At 91.6% G+C, this 23,520-nt stretch overlaps 1 protein-coding gene across 1 annotated transcript in view; it reads right to left on the minus strand.

The window, feature by feature from the left end:
• The window catches only part of LOC125439452 (adhesion G protein-coupled receptor B1-like), a 124,514-nt gene that overhangs the window by 29,102 nt on the left and 71,892 nt on the right, over positions 1–23,520 (minus strand). The window contains 1 exon segment of the mRNA XM_048508555.1: positions 22,753–22,848. Coding sequence (XP_048364512.1) covers positions 22,753–22,848 — 96 coding nt within the window.

Here is a 23,520-nt window from a genome sequence, read left to right on the forward strand (position 1 = left end):
CCCACCCCCCCCCCCCCCCACCCCCCCCCCCCCCCACCCCCCCCCCCCCCCACCCCCCCCCCCCCCCACCCCCCCCCCCCCCCACCCCCCCCCCCCCCCACCCCCCCCCCCCCCCACCCCCCCCCCCCCCCACCCCCCCCCCCCCCCACCCCCCCCCCCCCCCACCCCCCCCCCCCCCCACCCCCCCCCCCCCCCACCCCCCCCCCCCCCCACCCCCCCCCCCCCCCACCCCCCCCCCCCCCCACCCCCCCCCCCCCCCACCCCCCCCCCCCCCCACCCCCCCCCCCCCCCACCCCCCCCCCCCCCCACCCCCCCCCCCCCCCACCCCCCCCCCCCCCCACCCCCCCCCCCCCCCACCCCCCCCCCCCCCCACCCCCCCCCCCCCCCACCCCCCCCCCCCCCCACCCCCCCCCCCCCCCACCCCCCCCCCCCCCCACCCCCCCCCCCCCCCACCCCCCCCCCCCCCCACCCCCCCCCCCCCCCACCCCCCCCCCCCCCCACCCCCCCCCCCCCCCACCCCCCCCCCCCCCCACCCCCCCCCCCCCCCACCCCCCCCCCCCCCCACCCCCCCCCCCCCCCACCCCCCCCCCCCCCCACCCCCCCCCCCCCCCACCCCCCCCCCCCCCCACCCCCCCCCCCCCCCACCCCCCCCCCCCCCCACCCCCCCCCCCCCCCACCCCCCCCCCCCCCCACCCCCCCCCCCCCCCACCCCCCCCCCCCCCCACCCCCCCCCCCCCCCACCCCCCCCCCCCCCCACCCCCCCCCCCCCCCACCCCCCCCCCCCCCCACCCCCCCCCCCCCCCACCCCCCCCCCCCCCCACCCCCCCCCCCCCCCACCCCCCCCCCCCCCCACCCCCCCCCCCCCCCACCCCCCCCCCCCCCCACCCCCCCCCCCCCCCACCCCCCCCCCCCCCCACCCCCCCCCCCCCCCACCCCCCCCCCCCCCCACCCCCCCCCCCCCCCACCCCCCCCCCCCCCCACCCCCCCCCCCCCCCACCCCCCCCCCCCCCCACCCCCCCCCCCCCCCACCCCCCCCCCCCCCCACCCCCCCCCCCCCCCACCCCCCCCCCCCCCCACCCCCCCCCCCCCCCACCCCCCCCCCCCCCCACCCCCCCCCCCCCCCACCCCCCCCCCCCCCCACCCCCCCCCCCCCCCACCCCCCCCCCCCCCCACCCCCCCCCCCCCCCACCCCCCCCCCCCCCCACCCCCCCCCCCCCCCACCCCCCCCCCCCCCCACCCCCCCCCCCCCCCACCCCCCCCCCCCCCCACCCCCCCCCCCCCCCACCCCCCCCCCCCCCCACCCCCCCCCCCCCCCACCCCCCCCCCCCCCCACCCCCCCCCCCCCCCACCCCCCCCCCCCCCCACCCCCCCCCCCCCCCACCCCCCCCCCCCCCCACCCCCCCCCCCCCCCACCCCCCCCCCCCCCCACCCCCCCCCCCCCCCACCCCCCCCCCCCCCCACCCCCCCCCCCCCCCACCCCCCCCCCCCCCCACCCCCCCCCCCCCCCACCCCCCCCCCCCCCCACCCCCCCCCCCCCCCACCCCCCCCCCCCCCCACCCCCCCCCCCCCCCACCCCCCCCCCCCCCCACCCCCCCCCCCCCCCACCCCCCCCCCCCCCCACCCCCCCCCCCCCCCACCCCCCCCCCCCCCCACCCCCCCCCCCCCCCACCCCCCCCCCCCCCCACCCCCCCCCCCCCCCACCCCCCCCCCCCCCCACCCCCCCCCCCCCCCACCCCCCCCCCCCCCCACCCCCCCCCCCCCCCACCCCCCCCCCCCCCCACCCCCCCCCCCCCCCACCCCCCCCCCCCCCCACCCCCCCCCCCCCCCACCCCCCCCCCCCCCCACCCCCCCCCCCCCCCACCCCCCCCCCCCCCCACCCCCCCCCCCCCCCACCCCCCCCCCCCCCCACCCCCCCCCCCCCCCACCCCCCCCCCCCCCCACCCCCCCCCCCCCCCACCCCCCCCCCCCCCCACCCCCCCCCCCCCCCACCCCCCCCCCCCCCCACCCCCCCCCCCCCCCACCCCCCCCCCCCCCCACCCCCCCCCCCCCCCACCCCCCCCCCCCCCCACCCCCCCCCCCCCCCACCCCCCCCCCCCCCCACCCCCCCCCCCCCCCACCCCCCCCCCCCCCCACCCCCCCCCCCCCCCACCCCCCCCCCCCCCCACCCCCCCCCCCCCCCACCCCCCCCCCCCCCCACCCCCCCCCCCCCCCACCCCCCCCCCCCCCCACCCCCCCCCCCCCCCACCCCCCCCCCCCCCCACCCCCCCCCCCCCCCACCCCCCCCCCCCCCCACCCCCCCCCCCCCCCACCCCCCCCCCCCCCCACCCCCCCCCCCCCCCACCCCCCCCCCCCCCCACCCCCCCCCCCCCCCACCCCCCCCCCCCCCCACCCCCCCCCCCCCCCACCCCCCCCCCCCCCCACCCCCCCCCCCCCCCACCCCCCCCCCCCCCCACCCCCCCCCCCCCCCACCCCCCCCCCCCCCCACCCCCCCCCCCCCCCACCCCCCCCCCCCCCCACCCCCCCCCCCCCCCACCCCCCCCCCCCCCCACCCCCCCCCCCCCCCACCCCCCCCCCCCCCCACCCCCCCCCCCCCCCACCCCCCCCCCCCCCCACCCCCCCCCCCCCCCACCCCCCCCCCCCCCCACCCCCCCCCCCCCCCACCCCCCCCCCCCCCCACCCCCCCCCCCCCCCACCCCCCCCCCCCCCCACCCCCCCCCCCCCCCACCCCCCCCCCCCCCCACCCCCCCCCCCCCCCACCCCCCCCCCCCCCCACCCCCCCCCCCCCCCACCCCCCCCCCCCCCCACCCCCCCCCCCCCCCACCCCCCCCCCCCCCCACCCCCCCCCCCCCCCACCCCCCCCCCCCCCCACCCCCCCCCCCCCCCACCCCCCCCCCCCCCCACCCCCCCCCCCCCCCACCCCCCCCCCCCCCCACCCCCCCCCCCCCCCACCCCCCCCCCCCCCCACCCCCCCCCCCCCCCACCCCCCCCCCCCCCCACCCCCCCCCCCCCCCACCCCCCCCCCCCCCCACCCCCCCCCCCCCCCACCCCCCCCCCCCCCCACCCCCCCCCCCCCCCACCCCCCCCCCCCCCCACCCCCCCCCCCCCCCACCCCCCCCCCCCCCCACCCCCCCCCCCCCCCACCCCCCCCCCCCCCCACCCCCCCCCCCCCCCACCCCCCCCCCCCCCCACCCCCCCCCCCCCCCACCCCCCCCCCCCCCCACCCCCCCCCCCCCCCACCCCCCCCCCCCCCCACCCCCCCCCCCCCCCACCCCCCCCCCCCCCCACCCCCCCCCCCCCCCACCCCCCCCCCCCCCCACCCCCCCCCCCCCCCACCCCCCCCCCCCCCCACCCCCCCCCCCCCCCACCCCCCCCCCCCCCCACCCCCCCCCCCCCCCACCCCCCCCCCCCCCCACCCCCCCCCCCCCCCACCCCCCCCCCCCCCCACCCCCCCCCCCCCCCACCCCCCCCCCCCCCCACCCCCCCCCCCCCCCACCCCCCCCCCCCCCCACCCCCCCCCCCCCCCACCCCCCCCCCCCCCCACCCCCCCCCCCCCCCACCCCCCCCCCCCCCCACCCCCCCCCCCCCCCACCCCCCCCCCCCCCCACCCCCCCCCCCCCCCACCCCCCCCCCCCCCCACCCCCCCCCCCCCCCACCCCCCCCCCCCCCCACCCCCCCCCCCCCCCACCCCCCCCCCCCCCCACCCCCCCCCCCCCCCACCCCCCCCCCCCCCCACCCCCCCCCCCCCCCACCCCCCCCCCCCCCCACCCCCCCCCCCCCCCACCCCCCCCCCCCCCCACCCCCCCCCCCCCCCACCCCCCCCCCCCCCCACCCCCCCCCCCCCCCACCCCCCCCCCCCCCCACCCCCCCCCCCCCCCACCCCCCCCCCCCCCCACCCCCCCCCCCCCCCACCCCCCCCCCCCCCCACCCCCCCCCCCCCCCACCCCCCCCCCCCCCCACCCCCCCCCCCCCCCACCCCCCCCCCCCCCCACCCCCCCCCCCCCCCACCCCCCCCCCCCCCCACCCCCCCCCCCCCCCACCCCCCCCCCCCCCCACCCCCCCCCCCCCCCACCCCCCCCCCCCCCCACCCCCCCCCCCCCCCACCCCCCCCCCCCCCCACCCCCCCCCCCCCCCACCCCCCCCCCCCCCCACCCCCCCCCCCCCCCACCCCCCCCCCCCCCCACCCCCCCCCCCCCCCACCCCCCCCCCCCCCCACCCCCCCCCCCCCCCACCCCCCCCCCCCCCCACCCCCCCCCCCCCCCACCCCCCCCCCCCCCCACCCCCCCCCCCCCCCACCCCCCCCCCCCCCCACCCCCCCCCCCCCCCACCCCCCCCCCCCCCCACCCCCCCCCCCCCCCACCCCCCCCCCCCCCCACCCCCCCCCCCCCCCACCCCCCCCCCCCCCCACCCCCCCCCCCCCCCACCCCCCCCCCCCCCCACCCCCCCCCCCCCCCACCCCCCCCCCCCCCCACCCCCCCCCCCCCCCACCCCCCCCCCCCCCCACCCCCCCCCCCCCCCACCCCCCCCCCCCCCCACCCCCCCCCCCCCCCACCCCCCCCCCCCCCCACCCCCCCCCCCCCCCACCCCCCCCCCCCCCCACCCCCCCCCCCCCCCACCCCCCCCCCCCCCCACCCCCCCCCCCCCCCACCCCCCCCCCCCCCCACCCCCCCCCCCCCCCACCCCCCCCCCCCCCCACCCCCCCCCCCCCCCACCCCCCCCCCCCCCCACCCCCCCCCCCCCCCACCCCCCCCCCCCCCCACCCCCCCCCCCCCCCACCCCCCCCCCCCCCCACCCCCCCCCCCCCCCACCCCCCCCCCCCCCCACCCCCCCCCCCCCCCACCCCCCCCCCCCCCCACCCCCCCCCCCCCCCACCCCCCCCCCCCCCCACCCCCCCCCCCCCCCACCCCCCCCCCCCCCCACCCCCCCCCCCCCCCACCCCCCCCCCCCCCCACCCCCCCCCCCCCCCACCCCCCCCCCCCCCCACCCCCCCCCCCCCCCACCCCCCCCCCCCCCCACCCCCCCCCCCCCCCACCCCCCCCCCCCCCCACCCCCCCCCCCCCCCACCCCCCCCCCCCCCCACCCCCCCCCCCCCCCACCCCCCCCCCCCCCCACCCCCCCCCCCCCCCACCCCCCCCCCCCCCCACCCCCCCCCCCCCCCACCCCCCCCCCCCCCCACCCCCCCCCCCCCCCACCCCCCCCCCCCCCCACCCCCCCCCCCCCCCACCCCCCCCCCCCCCCACCCCCCCCCCCCCCCACCCCCCCCCCCCCCCACCCCCCCCCCCCCCCACCCCCCCCCCCCCCCACCCCCCCCCCCCCCCACCCCCCCCCCCCCCCACCCCCCCCCCCCCCCACCCCCCCCCCCCCCCACCCCCCCCCCCCCCCACCCCCCCCCCCCCCCACCCCCCCCCCCCCCCACCCCCCCCCCCCCCCACCCCCCCCCCCCCCCACCCCCCCCCCCCCCCACCCCCCCCCCCCCCCACCCCCCCCCCCCCCCACCCCCCCCCCCCCCCACCCCCCCCCCCCCCCACCCCCCCCCCCCCCCACCCCCCCCCCCCCCCACCCCCCCCCCCCCCCACCCCCCCCCCCCCCCACCCCCCCCCCCCCCCACCCCCCCCCCCCCCCACCCCCCCCCCCCCCCACCCCCCCCCCCCCCCACCCCCCCCCCCCCCCACCCCCCCCCCCCCCCACCCCCCCCCCCCCCCACCCCCCCCCCCCCCCACCCCCCCCCCCCCCCACCCCCCCCCCCCCCCACCCCCCCCCCCCCCCACCCCCCCCCCCCCCCACCCCCCCCCCCCCCCACCCCCCCCCCCCCCCACCCCCCCCCCCCCCCACCCCCCCCCCCCCCCACCCCCCCCCCCCCCCACCCCCCCCCCCCCCCACCCCCCCCCCCCCCCACCCCCCCCCCCCCCCACCCCCCCCCCCCCCCACCCCCCCCCCCCCCCACCCCCCCCCCCCCCCACCCCCCCCCCCCCCCACCCCCCCCCCCCCCCACCCCCCCCCCCCCCCACCCCCCCCCCCCCCCACCCCCCCCCCCCCCCACCCCCCCCCCCCCCCACCCCCCCCCCCCCCCACCCCCCCCCCCCCCCACCCCCCCCCCCCCCCACCCCCCCCCCCCCCCACCCCCCCCCCCCCCCACCCCCCCCCCCCCCCACCCCCCCCCCCCCCCACCCCCCCCCCCCCCCACCCCCCCCCCCCCCCACCCCCCCCCCCCCCCACCCCCCCCCCCCCCCACCCCCCCCCCCCCCCACCCCCCCCCCCCCCCACCCCCCCCCCCCCCCACCCCCCCCCCCCCCCACCCCCCCCCCCCCCCACCCCCCCCCCCCCCCACCCCCCCCCCCCCCCACCCCCCCCCCCCCCCACCCCCCCCCCCCCCCACCCCCCCCCCCCCCCACCCCCCCCCCCCCCCACCCCCCCCCCCCCCCACCCCCCCCCCCCCCCACCCCCCCCCCCCCCCACCCCCCCCCCCCCCCACCCCCCCCCCCCCCCACCCCCCCCCCCCCCCACCCCCCCCCCCCCCCACCCCCCCCCCCCCCCACCCCCCCCCCCCCCCACCCCCCCCCCCCCCCACCCCCCCCCCCCCCCACCCCCCCCCCCCCCCACCCCCCCCCCCCCCCACCCCCCCCCCCCCCCACCCCCCCCCCCCCCCACCCCCCCCCCCCCCCACCCCCCCCCCCCCCCACCCCCCCCCCCCCCCACCCCCCCCCCCCCCCACCCCCCCCCCCCCCCACCCCCCCCCCCCCCCACCCCCCCCCCCCCCCACCCCCCCCCCCCCCCACCCCCCCCCCCCCCCACCCCCCCCCCCCCCCACCCCCCCCCCCCCCCACCCCCCCCCCCCCCCACCCCCCCCCCCCCCCACCCCCCCCCCCCCCCACCCCCCCCCCCCCCCACCCCCCCCCCCCCCCACCCCCCCCCCCCCCCACCCCCCCCCCCCCCCACCCCCCCCCCCCCCCACCCCCCCCCCCCCCCACCCCCCCCCCCCCCCACCCCCCCCCCCCCCCACCCCCCCCCCCCCCCACCCCCCCCCCCCCCCACCCCCCCCCCCCCCCACCCCCCCCCCCCCCCACCCCCCCCCCCCCCCACCCCCCCCCCCCCCCACCCCCCCCCCCCCCCACCCCCCCCCCCCCCCACCCCCCCCCCCCCCCACCCCCCCCCCCCCCCACCCCCCCCCCCCCCCACCCCCCCCCCCCCCCACCCCCCCCCCCCCCCACCCCCCCCCCCCCCCACCCCCCCCCCCCCCCACCCCCCCCCCCCCCCACCCCCCCCCCCCCCCACCCCCCCCCCCCCCCACCCCCCCCCCCCCCCACCCCCCCCCCCCCCCACCCCCCCCCCCCCCCACCCCCCCCCCCCCCCACCCCCCCCCCCCCCCACCCCCCCCCCCCCCCACCCCCCCCCCCCCCCACCCCCCCCCCCCCCCACCCCCCCCCCCCCCCACCCCCCCCCCCCCCCACCCCCCCCCCCCCCCACCCCCCCCCCCCCCCACCCCCCCCCCCCCCCACCCCCCCCCCCCCCCACCCCCCCCCCCCCCCACCCCCCCCCCCCCCCACCCCCCCCCCCCCCCACCCCCCCCCCCCCCCACCCCCCCCCCCCCCCACCCCCCCCCCCCCCCACCCCCCCCCCCCCCCACCCCCCCCCCCCCCCACCCCCCCCCCCCCCCACCCCCCCCCCCCCCCACCCCCCCCCCCCCCCACCCCCCCCCCCCCCCACCCCCCCCCCCCCCCACCCCCCCCCCCCCCCACCCCCCCCCCCCCCCACCCCCCCCCCCCCCCACCCCCCCCCCCCCCCACCCCCCCCCCCCCCCACCCCCCCCCCCCCCCACCCCCCCCCCCCCCCACCCCCCCCCCCCCCCACCCCCCCCCCCCCCCACCCCCCCCCCCCCCCACCCCCCCCCCCCCCCACCCCCCCCCCCCCCCACCCCCCCCCCCCCCCACCCCCCCCCCCCCCCACCCCCCCCCCCCCCCACCCCCCCCCCCCCCCACCCCCCCCCCCCCCCACCCCCCCCCCCCCCCACCCCCCCCCCCCCCCACCCCCCCCCCCCCCCACCCCCCCCCCCCCCCACCCCCCCCCCCCCCCACCCCCCCCCCCCCCCACCCCCCCCCCCCCCCACCCCCCCCCCCCCCCACCCCCCCCCCCCCCCACCCCCCCCCCCCCCCACCCCCCCCCCCCCCCACCCCCCCCCCCCCCCACCCCCCCCCCCCCCCACCCCCCCCCCCCCCCACCCCCCCCCCCCCCCACCCCCCCCCCCCCCCACCCCCCCCCCCCCCCACCCCCCCCCCCCCCCACCCCCCCCCCCCCCCACCCCCCCCCCCCCCCACCCCCCCCCCCCCCCACCCCCCCCCCCCCCCACCCCCCCCCCCCCCCACCCCCCCCCCCCCCCACCCCCCCCCCCCCCCACCCCCCCCCCCCCCCACCCCCCCCCCCCCCCACCCCCCCCCCCCCCCACCCCCCCCCCCCCCCACCCCCCCCCCCCCCCACCCCCCCCCCCCCCCACCCCCCCCCCCCCCCACCCCCCCCCCCCCCCACCCCCCCCCCCCCCCACCCCCCCCCCCCCCCACCCCCCCCCCCCCCCACCCCCCCCCCCCCCCACCCCCCCCCCCCCCCACCCCCCCCCCCCCCCACCCCCCCCCCCCCCCACCCCCCCCCCCCCCCACCCCCCCCCCCCCCCACCCCCCCCCCCCCCCACCCCCCCCCCCCCCCACCCCCCCCCCCCCCCACCCCCCCCCCCCCCCACCCCCCCCCCCCCCCACCCCCCCCCCCCCCCACCCCCCCCCCCCCCCACCCCCCCCCCCCCCCACCCCCCCCCCCCCCCACCCCCCCCCCCCCCCACCCCCCCCCCCCCCCACCCCCCCCCCCCCCCACCCCCCCCCCCCCCCACCCCCCCCCCCCCCCACCCCCCCCCCCCCCCACCCCCCCCCCCCCCCACCCCCCCCCCCCCCCACCCCCCCCCCCCCCCACCCCCCCCCCCCCCCACCCCCCCCCCCCCCCACCCCCCCCCCCCCCCACCCCCCCCCCCCCCCACCCCCCCCCCCCCCCACCCCCCCCCCCCCCCACCCCCCCCCCCCCCCACCCCCCCCCCCCCCCACCCCCCCCCCCCCCCACCCCCCCCCCCCCCCACCCCCCCCCCCCCCCACCCCCCCCCCCCCCCACCCCCCCCCCCCCCCACCCCCCCCCCCCCCCACCCCCCCCCCCCCCCACCCCCCCCCCCCCCCACCCCCCCCCCCCCCCACCCCCCCCCCCCCCCACCCCCCCCCCCCCCCACCCCCCCCCCCCCCCACCCCCCCCCCCCCCCACCCCCCCCCCCCCCCACCCCCCCCCCCCCCCACCCCCCCCCCCCCCCACCCCCCCCCCCCCCCACCCCCCCCCCCCCCCACCCCCCCCCCCCCCCACCCCCCCCCCCCCCCACCCCCCCCCCCCCCCACCCCCCCCCCCCCCCACCCCCCCCCCCCCCCACCCCCCCCCCCCCCCACCCCCCCCCCCCCCCACCCCCCCCCCCCCCCACCCCCCCCCCCCCCCACCCCCCCCCCCCCCCACCCCCCCCCCCCCCCACCCCCCCCCCCCCCCACCCCCCCCCCCCCCCACCCCCCCCCCCCCCCACCCCCCCCCCCCCCCACCCCCCCCCCCCCCCACCCCCCCCCCCCCCCACCCCCCCCCCCCCCCACCCCCCCCCCCCCCCACCCCCCCCCCCCCCCACCCCCCCCCCCCCCCACCCCCCCCCCCCCCCACCCCCCCCCCCCCCCACCCCCCCCCCCCCCCACCCCCCCCCCCCCCCACCCCCCCCCCCCCCCACCCCCCCCCCCCCCCACCCCCCCCCCCCCCCACCCCCCCCCCCCCCCACCCCCCCCCCCCCCCACCCCCCCCCCCCCCCACCCCCCCCCCCCCCCACCCCCCCCCCCCCCCACCCCCCCCCCCCCCCACCCCCCCCCCCCCCCACCCCCCCCCCCCCCCACCCCCCCCCCCCCCCACCCCCCCCCCCCCCCACCCCCCCCCCCCCCCACCCCCCCCCCCCCCCACCCCCCCCCCCCCCCACCCCCCCCCCCCCCCACCCCCCCCCCCCCCCACCCCCCCCCCCCCCCACCCCCCCCCCCCCCCACCCCCCCCCCCCCCCACCCCCCCCCCCCCCCACCCCCCCCCCCCCCCACCCCCCCCCCCCCCCACCCCCCCCCCCCCCCACCCCCCCCCCCCCCCACCCCCCCCCCCCCCCACCCCCCCCCCCCCCCACCCCCCCCCCCCCCCACCCCCCCCCCCCCCCACCCCCCCCCCCCCCCACCCCCCCCCCCCCCCACCCCCCCCCCCCCCCACCCCCCCCCCCCCCCACCCCCCCCCCCCCCCACCCCCCCCCCCCCCCACCCCCCCCCCCCCCCACCCCCCCCCCCCCCCACCCCCCCCCCCCCCCACCCCCCCCCCCCCCCACCCCCCCCCCCCCCCACCCCCCCCCCCCCCCACCCCCCCCCCCCCCCACCCCCCCCCCCCCCCACCCCCCCCCCCCCCCACCCCCCCCCCCCCCCACCCCCCCCCCCCCCCACCCCCCCCCCCCCCCACCCCCCCCCCCCCCCACCCCCCCCCCCCCCCACCCCCCCCCCCCCCCACCCCCCCCCCCCCCCACCCCCCCCCCCCCCCACCCCCCCCCCCCCCCACCCCCCCCCCCCCCCACCCCCCCCCCCCCCCACCCCCCCCCCCCCCCACCCCCCCCCCCCCCCACCCCCCCCCCCCCCCACCCCCCCCCCCCCCCACCCCCCCCCCCCCCCACCCCCCCCCCCCCCCACCCCCCCCCCCCCCCACCCCCCCCCCCCCCCACCCCCCCCCCCCCCCACCCCCCCCCCCCCCCACCCCCCCCCCCCCCCACCCCCCCCCCCCCCCACCCCCCCCCCCCCCCACCCCCCCCCCCCCCCACCCCCCCCCCCCCCCACCCCCCCCCCCCCCCACCCCCCCCCCCCCCCACCCCCCCCCCCCCCCACCCCCCCCCCCCCCCACCCCCCCCCCCCCCCACCCCCCCCCCCCCCCACCCCCCCCCCCCCCCACCCCCCCCCCCCCCCACCCCCCCCCCCCCCCACCCCCCCCCCCCCCCACCCCCCCCCCCCCCCACCCCCCCCCCCCCCCACCCCCCCCCCCCCCCACCCCCCCCCCCCCCCACCCCCCCCCCCCCCCACCCCCCCCCCCCCCCACCCCCCCCCCCCCCCACCCCCCCCCCCCCCCACCCCCCCCCCCCCCCACCCCCCCCCCCCCCCACCCCCCCCCCCCCCCACCCCCCCCCCCCCCCACCCCCCCCCCCCCCCACCCCCCCCCCCCCCCACCCCCCCCCCCCCCCACCCCCCCCCCCCCCCACCCCCCCCCCCCCCCACCCCCCCCCCCCCCCACCCCCCCCCCCCCCCACCCCCCCCCCCCCCCACCCCCCCCCCCCCCCACCCCCCCCCCCCCCCACCCCCCCCCCCCCCCACCCCCCCCCCCCCCCACCCCCCCCCCCCCCCACCCCCCCCCCCCCCCACCCCCCCCCCCCCCCACCCCCCCCCCCCCCCACCCCCCCCCCCCCCCACCCCCCCCCCCCCCCACCCCCCCCCCCCCCCACCCCCCCCCCCCCCCACCCCCCCCCCCCCCCACCCCCCCCCCCCCCCACCCCCCCCCCCCCCCACCCCCCCCCCCCCCCACCCCCCCCCCCCCCCACCCCCCCCCCCCCCCACCCCCCCCCCCCCCCACCCCCCCCCCCCCCCACCCCCCCCCCCCCCCACCCCCCCCCCCCCCCACCCCCCCCCCCCCCCACCCCCCCCCCCCCCCACCCCCCCCCCCCCCCACCCCCCCCCCCCCCCACCCCCCCCCCCCCCCACCCCCCCCCCCCCCCACCCCCCCCCCCCCCCACCCCCCCCCCCCCCCACCCCCCCCCCCCCCCACCCCCCCCCCCCCCCACCCCCCCCCCCCCCCACCCCCCCCCCCCCCCACCCCCCCCCCCCCCCACCCCCCCCCCCCCCCACCCCCCCCCCCCCCCACCCCCCCCCCCCCCCACCCCCCCCCCCCCCCACCCCCCCCCCCCCCCACCCCCCCCCCCCCCCACCCCCCCCCCCCCCCACCCCCCCCCCCCCCCACCCCCCCCCCCCCCCACCCCCCCCCCCCCCCACCCCCCCCCCCCCCCACCCCCCCCCCCCCCCACCCCCCCCCCCCCCCACCCCCCCCCCCCCCCACCCCCCCCCCCCCCCACCCCCCCCCCCCCCCACCCCCCCCCCCCCCCACCCCCCCCCCCCCCCACCCCCCCCCCCCCCCACCCCCCCCCCCCCCCACCCCCCCCCCCCCCCACCCCCCCCCCCCCCCACCCCCCCCCCCCCCCACCCCCCCCCCCCCCCACCCCCCCCCCCCCCCACCCCCCCCCCCCCCCACCCCCCCCCCCCCCCACCCCCCCCCCCCCCCACCCCCCCCCCCCCCCACCCCCCCCCCCCCCCACCCCCCCCCCCCCCCACCCCCCCCCCCCCCCACCCCCCCCCCCCCCCACCCCCCCCCCCCCCCACCCCCCCCCCCCCCCACCCCCCCCCCCCCCCACCCCCCCCCCCCCCCACCCCCCCCCCCCCCCACCCCCCCCCCCCCCCACCCCCCCCCCCCCCCACCCCCCCCCCCCCCCACCCCCCCCCCCCCCCACCCCCCCCCCCCCCCACCCCCCCCCCCCCCCACCCCCCCCCCCCCCCACCCCCCCCCCCCCCCACCCCCCCCCCCCCCCACCCCCCCCCCCCCCCACCCCCCCCCCCCCCCACCCCCCCCCCCCCCCACCCCCCCCCCCCCCCACCCCCCCCCCCCCCCACCCCCCCCCCCCCCCACCCCCCCCCCCCCCCACCCCCCCCCCCCCCCACCCCCCCCCCCCCCCACCCCCCCCCCCCCCCACCCCCCCCCCCCCCCACCCCCCCCCCCCCCCACCCCCCCCCCCCCCCACCCCCCCCCCCCCCCACCCCCCCCCCCCCCCACCCCCCCCCCCCCCCACCCCCCCCCCCCCCCACCCCCCCCCCCCCCCACCCCCCCCCCCCCCCACCCCCCCCCCCCCCCACCCCCCCCCCCCCCCACCCCCCCCCCCCCCCACCCCCCCCCCCCCCCACCCCCCCCCCCCCCCACCCCCCCCCCCCCCCACCCCCCCCCCCCCCCACCCCCCCCCCCCCCCACCCCCCCCCCCCCCCACCCCCCCCCCCCCCCACCCCCCCCCCCCCCCACCCCCCCCCCCCCCCACCCCCCCCCCCCCCCACCCCCCCCCCCCCCCACCCCCCCCCCCCCCCACCCCCCCCCCCCCCCACCCCCCCCCCCCCCCACCCCCCCCCCCCCCCACCCCCCCCCCCCCCCACCCCCCCCCCCCCCCACCCCCCCCCCCCCCCACCCCCCCCCCCCCCCACCCCCCCCCCCCCCCACCCCCCCCCCCCCCCACCCCCCCCCCCCCCCACCCCCCCCCCCCCCCACCCCCCCCCCCCCCCACCCCCCCCCCCCCCCACCCCCCCCCCCCCCCACCCCCCCCCCCCCCCACCCCCCCCCCCCCCCACCCCCCCCCCCCCCCACCCCCCCCCCCCCCCACCCCCCCCCCCCCCCACCCCCCCCCCCCCCCACCCCCCCCCCCCCCCACCCCCCCCCCCCCCCACCCCCCCCCCCCCCCACCCCCCCCCCCCCCCACCCCCCCCCCCCCCCACCCCCCCCCCCCCCCACCCCCCCCCCCCCCCACCCCCCCCCCCCCCCACCCCCCCCCCCCCCCACCCCCCCCCCCCCCCACCCCCCCCCCCCCCCACCCCCCCCCCCCCCCACCCCCCCCCCCCCCCACCCCCCCCCCCCCCCACCCCCCCCCCCCCCCACCCCCCCCCCCCCCCACCCCCCCCCCCCCCCACCCCCCCCCCCCCCCACCCCCCCCCCCCCCCACCCCCCCCCCCCCCCACCCCCCCCCCCCCCCACCCCCCCCCCCCCCCACCCCCCCCCCCCCCCACCCCCCCCCCCCCCCACCCCCCCCCCCCCCCACCCCCCCCCCCCCCCACCCCCCCCCCCCCCCACCCCCCCCCCCCCCCACCCCCCCCCCCCCCCACCCCCCCCCCCCCCCACCCCCCCCCCCCCCCACCCCCCCCCCCCCCCACCCCCCCCCCCCCCCACCCCCCCCCCCCCCCACCCCCCCCCCCCCCCACCCCCCCCCCCCCCCACCCCCCCCCCCCCCCACCCCCCCCCCCCCCCACCCCCCCCCCCCCCCACCCCCCCCCCCCCCCACCCCCCCCCCCCCCCACCCCCCCCCCCCCCCACCCCCCCCCCCCCCCACCCCCCCCCCCCCCCACCCCCCCCCCCCCCCACCCCCCCCCCCCCCCACCCCCCCCCCCCCCCACCCCCCCCCCCCCCCACCCCCCCCCCCCCCCACCCCCCCCCCCCCCCACCCCCCCCCCCCCCCACCCCCCCCCCCCCCCACCCCCCCCCCCCCCCACCCCCCCCCCCCCCCACCCCCCCCCCCCCCCACCCCCCCCCCCCCCCACCCCCCCCCCCCCCCACCCCCCCCCCCCCCCACCCCCCCCCCCCCCCACCCCCCCCCCCCCCCACCCCCCCCCCCCCCCACCCCCCCCCCCCCCCACCCCCCCCCCCCCCCACCCCCCCCCCCCCCCACCCCCCCCCCCCCCCACCCCCCCCCCCCCCCACCCCCCCCCCCCCCCACCCCCCCCCCCCCCCACCCCCCCCCCCCCCCACCCCCCCCCCCCCCCACCCCCCCCCCCCCCCACCCCCCCCCCCCCCCACCCCCCCCCCCCCCCACCCCCCCCCCCCCCCACCCCCCCCCCCCCCCACCCCCCCCCCCCCCCACCCCCCCCCCCCCCCACCCCCCCCCCCCCCCACCCCCCCCCCCCCCCACCCCCCCCCCCCCCCACCCCCCCCCCCCCCCACCCCCCCCCCCCCCCACCCCCCCCCCCCCCCACCCCCCCCCCCCCCCACCCCCCCCCCCCCCCACCCCCCCCCCCCCCCACCCCCCCCCCCCCCCACCCCCCCCCCCCCCCACCCCCCCCCCCCCCCACCCCCCCCCCCCCCCACCCCCCCCCCCCCCCACCCCCCCCCCCCCCCACCCCCCCCCCCCCCCACCCCCCCCCCCCCCCACCCCCCCCCCCCCCCACCCCCCCCCCCCCCCACCCCCCCCCCCCCCCACCCCCCCCCCCCCCCACCCCCCCCCCCCCCCACCCCCCCCCCCCCCCACCCCCCCCCCCCCCCACCCCCCCCCCCCCCCACCCCCCCCCCCCCCCACCCCCCCCCCCCCCCACCCCCCCCCCCCCCCACCCCCCCCCCCCCCCACCCCCCCCCCCCCCCACCCCCCCCCCCCCCCACCCCCCCCCCCCCCCACCCCCCCCCCCCCCCACCCCCCCCCCCCCCCACCCCCCCCCCCCCCCACCCCCCCCCCCCCCCACCCCCCCCCCCCCCCACCCCCCCCCCCCCCCACCCCCCCCCCCCCCCACCCCCCCCCCCCCCCACCCCCCCCCCCCCCCACCCCCCCCCCCCCCCACCCCCCCCCCCCCCCACCCCCCCCCCCCCCCACCCCCCCCCCCCCCCACCCCCCCCCCCCCCCACCCCCCCCCCCCCCCACCCCCCCCCCCCCCCACCCCCCCCCCCCCCCACCCCCCCCCCCCCCCACCCCCCCCCCCCCCCACCCCCCCCCCCCCCCACCCCCCCCCCCCCCCACCCCCCCCCCCCCCCACCCCCCCCCCCCCCCACCCCCCCCCCCCCCCACCCCCCCCCCCCCCCACCCCCCCCCCCCCCCACCCCCCCCCCCCCCCACCCCCCCCCCCCCCCACCCCCCCCCCCCCCCACCCCCCCCCCCCCCCACCCCCCCCCCCCCCCACCCCCCCCCCCCCCCACCCCCCCCCCCCCCCACCCCCCCCCCCCCCCACCCCCCCCCCCCCCCACCCCCCCCCCCCCCCACCCCCCCCCCCCCCCACCCCCCCCCCCCCCCACCCCCCCCCCCCCCCACCCCCCCCCCCCCCCACCCCCCCCCCCCCCCACCCCCCCCCCCCCCCACCCCCCCCCCCCCCCACCCCCCCCCCCCCCCACCCCCCCCCCCCCCCACCCCCCCCCCCCCCCACCCCCCCCCCCCCCCACCCCCCCCCCCCCCCACCCCCCCCCCCCCCCACCCCCCCCCCCCCCCACCCCCCCCCCCCCCCACCCCCCCCCCCCCCCACCCCCCCCCCCCCCCACCCCCCCCCCCCCCCACCCCCCCCCCCCCCCACCCCCCCCCCCCCCCACCCCCCCCCCCCCCCACCCCCCCCCCCCCCCACCCCCCCCCCCCCCCACCCCCCCCCCCCCCCACCCCCCCCCCCCCCCACCCCCCCCCCCCCCCACCCCCCCCCCCCCCCACCCCCCCCCCCCCCCACCCCCCCCCCCCCCCACCCCCCCCCCCCCCCACCCCCCCCCCCCCCCACCCCCCCCCCCCCCCACCCCCCCCCCCCCCCACCCCCCCCCCCCCCCACCCCCCCCCCCCCCCACCCCCCCCCCCCCCCACCCCCCCCCCCCCCCACCCCCCCCCCCCCCCACCCCCCCCCCCCCCCACCCCCCCCCCCCCCCACCCCCCCCCCCCCCCACCCCCCCCCCCCCCCACCCCCCCCCCCCCCCACCCCCCCCCCCCCCCACCCCCCCCCCCCCCCACCCCCCCCCCCCCCCACCCCCCCCCCCCCCCACCCCCCCCCCCCCCCACCCCCCCCCCCCCCCACCCCCCCCCCCCCCCACCCCCCCCCCCCCCCACCCCCCCCCCCCCCCACCCCCCCCCCCCCCCACCCCCCCCCCCCCCCACCCCCCCCCCCCCCCACCCCCCCCCCCCCCCACCCCCCCCCCCCCCCACCCCCCCCCCCCCCCACCCCCCCCCCCCCCCACCCCCCCCCCCCCCCACCCCCCCCCCCCCCCACCCCCCCCCCCCCCCACCCCCCCCCCCCCCCACCCCCCCCCCCCCCCACCCCCCCCCCCCCCCACCCCCCCCCCCCCCCACCCCCCCCCCCCCCCACCCCCCCCCCCCCCCACCCCCCCCCCCCCCCACCCCCCCCCCCCCCCACCCCCCCCCCCCCCCACCCCCCCCCCCCCCCACCCCCCCCCCCCCCCACCCCCCCCCCCCCCCACCCCCCCCCCCCCCCACCCCCCCCCCCCCCCACCCCCCCCCCCCCCCACCCCCCCCCCCCCCCACCCCCCCCCCCCCCCACCCCCCCCCCCCCCCACCCCCCCCCCCCCCCACCCCCCCCCCCCCCCACCCCCCCCCCCCCCCACCCCCCCCCCCCCCCACCCCCCCCCCCCCCCACCCCCCCCCCCCCCCACCCCCCCCCCCCCCCACCCCCCCCCCCCCCCACCCCCCCCCCCCCCCACCCCCCCCCCCCCCCACCCCCCCCCCCCCCCACCCCCCCCCCCCCCCACCCCCCCCCCCCCCCACCCCCCCCCCCCCCCACCCCCCCCCCCCCCCACCCCCCCCCCCCCCCACCCCCCCCCCCCCCCACCCCCCCCCCCCCCCACCCCCCCCCCCCCCCACCCCCCCCCCCCCCCACCCCCCCCCCCCCCCACCCCCCCCCCCCCCCACCCCCCCCCCCCCCCACCCCCCCCCCCCCCCACCCCCCCCCCCCCCCACCCCCCCCCCCCCCCACCCCCCCCCCCCCCCACCCCCCCCCCCCCCCACCCCCCCCCCCCCCCACCCCCCCCCCCCCCCACCCCCCCCCCCCCCCACCCCCCCCCCCCCCCACCCCCCCCCCCCCCCACCCCCCCCCCCCCCCACCCCCCCCCCCCCCCACCCCCCCCCCCCCCCACCCCCCCCCCCCCCCACCCCCCCCCCCCCCCACCCCCCCCCCCCCCCACCCCCCCCCCCCCCCACCCCCCCCCCCCCCCACCCCCCCCCCCCCCCACCCCCCCCCCCCCCCACCCCCCCCCCCCCCCACCCCCCCCCCCCCCCACCCCCCCCCCCCCCCACCCCCCCCCCCCCCCACCCCCCCCCCCCCCCACCCCCCCCCCCCCCCACCCCCCCCCCCCCCCACCCCCCCCCCCCCCCACCCCCCCCCCCCCCCACCCCCCCCCCCCCCCACCCCCCCCCCCCCCCACCCCCCCCCCCCCCCACCCCCCCCCCCCCCCACCCCCCCCCCCCCCCACCCCCCCCCCCCCCCACCCCCCCCCCCCCCCACCCCCCCCCCCCCCCACCCCCCCCCCCCCCCACCCCCCCCCCCCCCCACCCCCCCCCCCCCCCACCCCCCCCCCCCCCCACCCCCCCCCCCCCCCACCCCCCCCCCCCCCCACCCCCCCCCCCCCCCACCCCCCCCCCCCCCCACCCCCCCCCCCCCCCACCCCCCCCCCCCCCCACCCCCCCCCCCCCCCACCCCCCCCCCCCCCCACCCCCCCCCCCCCCCACCCCCCCCCCCCCCCACCCCCCCCCCCCCCCACCCCCCCCCCCCCCCACCCCCCCCCCCCCCCACCCCCCCCCCCCCCCACCCCCCCCCCCCCCCACCCCCCCCCCCCCCCACCCCCCCCCCCCCCCACCCCCCCCCCCCCCCACCCCCCCCCCCCCCCACCCCCCCCCCCCCCCACCCCCCCCCCCCCCCACCCCCCCCCCCCCCCACCCCCCCCCCCCCCCACCCCCCCCCCCCCCCACCCCCCCCCCCCCCCACCCCCCCCCCCCCCCACCCCCCCCCCCCCCCACCCCCCCCCCCCCCCACCCCCCCCCCCCCCCACCCCCCCCCCCCCCCACCCCCCCCCCCCCCCACCCCCCCCCCCCCCCACCCCCCCCCCCCCCCACCCCCCCCCCCCCCCACCCCCCCCCCCCCCCACCCCCCCCCCCCCCCACCCCCCCCCCCCCCCACCCCCCCCCCCCCCCACCCCCCCCCCCCCCCACCCCCCCCCCCCCCCACCCCCCCCCCCCCCCACCCCCCCCCCCCCCCACCCCCCCCCCCCCCCACCCCCCCCCCCCCCCACCCCCCCCCCCCCCCACCCCCCCCCCCCCCCACCCCCCCCCCCCCCCACCCCCCCCCCCCCCCACCCCCCCCCCCCCCCACCCCCCCCCCCCCCCACCCCCCCCCCCCCCCACCCCCCCCCCCCCCCACCCCCCCCCCCCCCCACCCCCCCCCCCCCCCACCCCCCCCCCCCCCCACCCCCCCCCCCCCCCACCCCCCCCCCCCCCCACCCCCCCCCCCCCCCACCCCCCCCCCCCCCCACCCCCCCCCCCCCCCACCCCCCCCCCCCCCCACCCCCCCCCCCCCCCACCCCCCCCCCCCCCCACCCCCCCCCCCCCCCACCCCCCCCCCCCCCCACCCCCCCCCCCCCCCACCCCCCCCCCCCCCCACCCCCCCCCCCCCCCACCCCCCCCCCCCCCCACCCCCCCCCCCCCCCACCCCCCCCCCCCCCCACCCCCCCCCCCCCCCACCCCCCCCCCCCCCCACCCCCCCCCCCCCCCACCCCCCCCCCCCCCCACCCCCCCCCCCCCCCACCCCCCCCCCCCCCCACCCCCCCCCCCCCCCACCCCCCCCCCCCCCCACCCCCCCCCCCCCCCACCCCCCCCCCCCCCCACCCCCCCCCCCCCCCACCCCCCCCCCCCCCCACCCCCCCCCCCCCCCACCCCCCCCCCCCCCCACCCCCCCCCCCCCCCACCCCCCCCCCCCCCCACCCCCCCCCCCCCCCACCCCCCCCCCCCCCCACCCCCCCCCCCCCCCACCCCCCCCCCCCCCCACCCCCCCCCCCCCCCACCCCCCCCCCCCCCCACCCCCCCCCCCCCCCACCCCCCCCCCCCCCCACCCCCCCCCCCCCCCACCCCCCCCCCCCCCCACCCCCCCCCCCCCCCACCCCCCCCCCCCCCCACCCCCCCCCCCCCCCACCCCCCCCCCCCCCCACCCCCCCCCCCCCCCACCCCCCCCCCCCCCCACCCCCCCCCCCCCCCACCCCCCCCCCCCCCCACCCCCCCCCCCCCCCACCCCCCCCCCCCCCCACCCCCCCCCCCCCCCACCCCCCCCCCCCCCCACCCCCCCCCCCCCCCACCCCCCCCCCCCCCCACCCCCCCCCCCCCCCACCCCCCCCCCCCCCCACCCCCCCCCCCCCCCACCCCCCCCCCCCCCCACCCCCCCCCCCCCCCACCCCCCCCCCCCCCCACCCCCCCCCCCCCCCACCCCCCCCCCCCCCCACCCCCCCCCCCCCCCACCCCCCCCCCCCCCCACCCCCCCCCCCCCCCACCCCCCCCCCCCCCCACCCCCCCCCCCCCCCACCCCCCCCCCCCCCCACCCCCCCCCCCCCCCACCCCCCCCCCCCCCCACCCCCCCCCCCCCCCACCCCCCCCCCCCCCCACCCCCCCCCCCCCCCACCCCCCCCCCCCCCCACCCCCCCCCCCCCCCACCCCCCCCCCCCCCCACCCCCCCCCCCCCCCACCCCCCCCCCCCCCCACCCCCCCCCCCCCCCACCCCCCCCCCCCCCCACCCCCCCCCCCCCCCACCCCCCCCCCCCCCCACCCCCCCCCCCCCCCACCCCCCCCCCCCCCCACCCCCCCCCCCCCCCACCCCCCCCCCCCCCCACCCCCCCCCCCCCCCACCCCCCCCCCCCCCCACCCCCCCCCCCCCCCACCCCCCCCCCCCCCCACCCCCCCCCCCCCCCACCCCCCCCCCCCCCCACCCCCCCCCCCCCCCACCCCCCCCCCCCCCCACCCCCCCCCCCCCCCACCCCCCCCCCCCCCCACCCCCCCCCCCCCCCACCCCCCCCCCCCCCCACCCCCCCCCCCCCCCACCCCCCCCCCCCCCCACCCCCCCCCCCCCCCACCCCCCCCCCCCCCCACCCCCCCCCCCCCCCACCCCCCCCCCCCCCCACCCCCCCCCCCCCCCACCCCCCCCCCCCCCCACCCCCCCCCCCCCCCACCCCCCCCCCCCCCCACCCCCCCCCCCCCCCACCCCCCCCCCCCCCCACCCCCCCCCCCCCCCACCCCCCCCCCCCCCCACCCCCCCCCCCCCCCACCCCCCCCCCCCCCCACCCCCCCCCCCCCCCACCCCCCCCCCCCCCCACCCCCCCCCCCCCCCACCCCCCCCCCCCCCCACCCCCCCCCCCCCCCACCCCCCCCCCCCCCCACCCCCCCCCCCCCCCACCCCCCCCCCCCCCCACCCCCCCCCCCCCCCACCCCCCCCCCCCCCCACCCCCCCCCCCCCCCACCCCCCCCCCCCCCCACCCCCCCCCCCCCCCACCCCCCCCCCCCCCCACCCCCCCCCCCCCCCACCCCCCCCCCCCCCCACCCCCCCCCCCCCCCACCCCCCCCCCCCCCCACCCCCCCCCCCCCCCACCCCCCCCCCCCCCCACCCCCCCCCCCCCCCACCCCCCCCCCCCCCCACCCCCCCCCCCCCCCACCCCCCCCCCCCCCCACCCCCCCCCCCCCCCACCCCCCCCCCCCCCCACCCCCCCCCCCCCCCACCCCCCCCCCCCCCCACCCCCCCCCCCCCCCACCCCCCCCCCCCCCCACCCCCCCCCCCCCCCACCCCCCCCCCCCCCCACCCCCCCCCCCCCCCACCCCCCCCCCCCCCCACCCCCCCCCCCCCCCACCCCCCCCCCCCCCCACCCCCCCCCCCCCCCACCCCCCCCCCCCCCCACCCCCCCCCCCCCCCACCCCCCCCCCCCCCCACCCCCCCCCCCCCCCACCCCCCCCCCCCCCCACCCCCCCCCCCCCCCACCCCCCCCCCCCCCCACCCCCCCCCCCCCCCACCCCCCCCCCCCCCCACCCCCCCCCCCCCCCACCCCCCCCCCCCCCCACCCCCCCCCCCCCCCACCCCCCCCCCCCCCCACCCCCCCCCCCCCCCACCCCCCCCCCCCCCCACCCCCCCCCCCCCCCACCCCCCCCCCCCCCCACCCCCCCCCCCCCCCACCCCCCCCCCCCCCCACCCCCCCCCCCCCCCACCCCCCCCCCCCCCCACCCCCCCCCCCCCCCACCCCCCCCCCCCCCCACCCCCCCCCCCCCCCACCCCCCCCCCCCCCCACCCCCCCCCCCCCCCACCCCCCCCCCCCCCCACCCCCCCCCCCCCCCACCCCCCCCCCCCCCCACCCCCCCCCCCCCCCACCCCCCCCCCCCCCCACCCCCCCCCCCCCCCACCCCCCCCCCCCCCCACCCCCCCCCCCCCCCACCCCCCCCCCCCCCCACCCCCCCCCCCCCCCACCCCCCCCCCCCCCCACCCCCCCCCCCCCCCACCCCCCCCCCCCCCCACCCCCCCCCCCCCCCACCCCCCCCCCCCCCCACCCCCCCCCCCCCCCACCCCCCCCCCCCCCCACCCCCCCCCCCCCCCACCCCCCCCCCCCCCCACCCCCCCCCCCCCCCACCCCCCCCCCCCCCCACCCCCCCCCCCCCCCACCCCCCCCCCCCCCCACCCCCCCCCCCCCCCAAGCCCCCAACTCCCCCCGCCCCCCCCCCCCCCCCCCCACCCCCCCCCCCCCCCGCCCCCCCCCCCCCCCACCCCCGCCCTCCCCCACCCCCCCAGTGCTAACATTTAGTTAGCACTGCAATCCCCACCCCTCATTTGTGTGTCTGAGGCAGTTCTATGCCAATATATACAAAACTACGCCTTACTTCGATGCTTACTTTGGCCTCAGGTTCAGAATGGTTTGAGCTGCTGTGATTTTATAGTGCGCATCTGAGAAGATGCATTTACCAAGCACTCGCAAATCACACCACACCAGAAAAACCCTCTCTGTCGCAACGTAACCAAAGCCCACTCGGACATTTTCTATCATTTTCTGTCACTTCATTCCTTGCTCCAGCCAGGTTATCGATAGTGGCTTTTTCAAATTTCCAGTTCCACTCTTTGCTTAGAGGAATTATGATTGATATAAGGCATACCCTGCCCGTTCCTTCAGTTTCTTATCTGTTATTCCATCTTTGGATACAAGTTTGTTAAACACCAGAATACCAATAACCATGTTCACCTGTAGGAAGAGAAACAACAACAGATATGTTCAAATTCAGAAATGCAACCACATACAAAATGACCCTTTAAAGCTGCCCATTCATCATGGCCACCTACCTCAGCCCCCGCCCCCGCCCCCGGCCTGCTTAGCAATGCTAAAGAGAGGAATTGTTTTTCATACTCTATTTTTCTCTCCTATTAAATGTCTCAAAGTGCCCTTCCCCTCTTTTCCCCACAACAGGCACTTTGTGAGGTAGGTAGGGCTGAGGGAATTTGGAGAGAATGGTGACTGGCCCAAAGTTAGGCTGACCAGACGTCCCGCTTTGGGCGGGACAGTCCCGCCTTAAAACAATTTGTCCCGCGTCCCGCAGGTTTTTTCCAAGTGTCCTGATTTTTGTAAGACTGCCACACTGCCTTCTGGGGTGCAAGGCAGTGCGGCAGCCTCCCGTGCATGCGGCCGCAGGAGTGCACGGCCTTCTGGGGCACTCCCATTTCCTGCCCTGTCACAGGGTGGGAAACAGGAGCGCCCCAGAAGGCCATGCGCTCCTGCGGTTGTGCGCGCGGCCGCCCGCCTACCCACCTGTCCCGGTTCACAAAGGTGACATTCTGGTCATCTTACCCAAAGTCACCCAGTAGGCTTTATGTGGAGGAGTGGGGAATCGAACCCGGTAGGGTTGATCAATACTAAAAA

Source organism: Sphaerodactylus townsendi, linkage group LG09, assembly GCF_021028975.2.
Source record: "Sphaerodactylus townsendi isolate TG3544 linkage group LG09, MPM_Stown_v2.3, whole genome shotgun sequence".
NCBI lineage: Eukaryota > Metazoa > Chordata > Lepidosauria > Squamata > Sphaerodactylidae > Sphaerodactylus > Sphaerodactylus townsendi.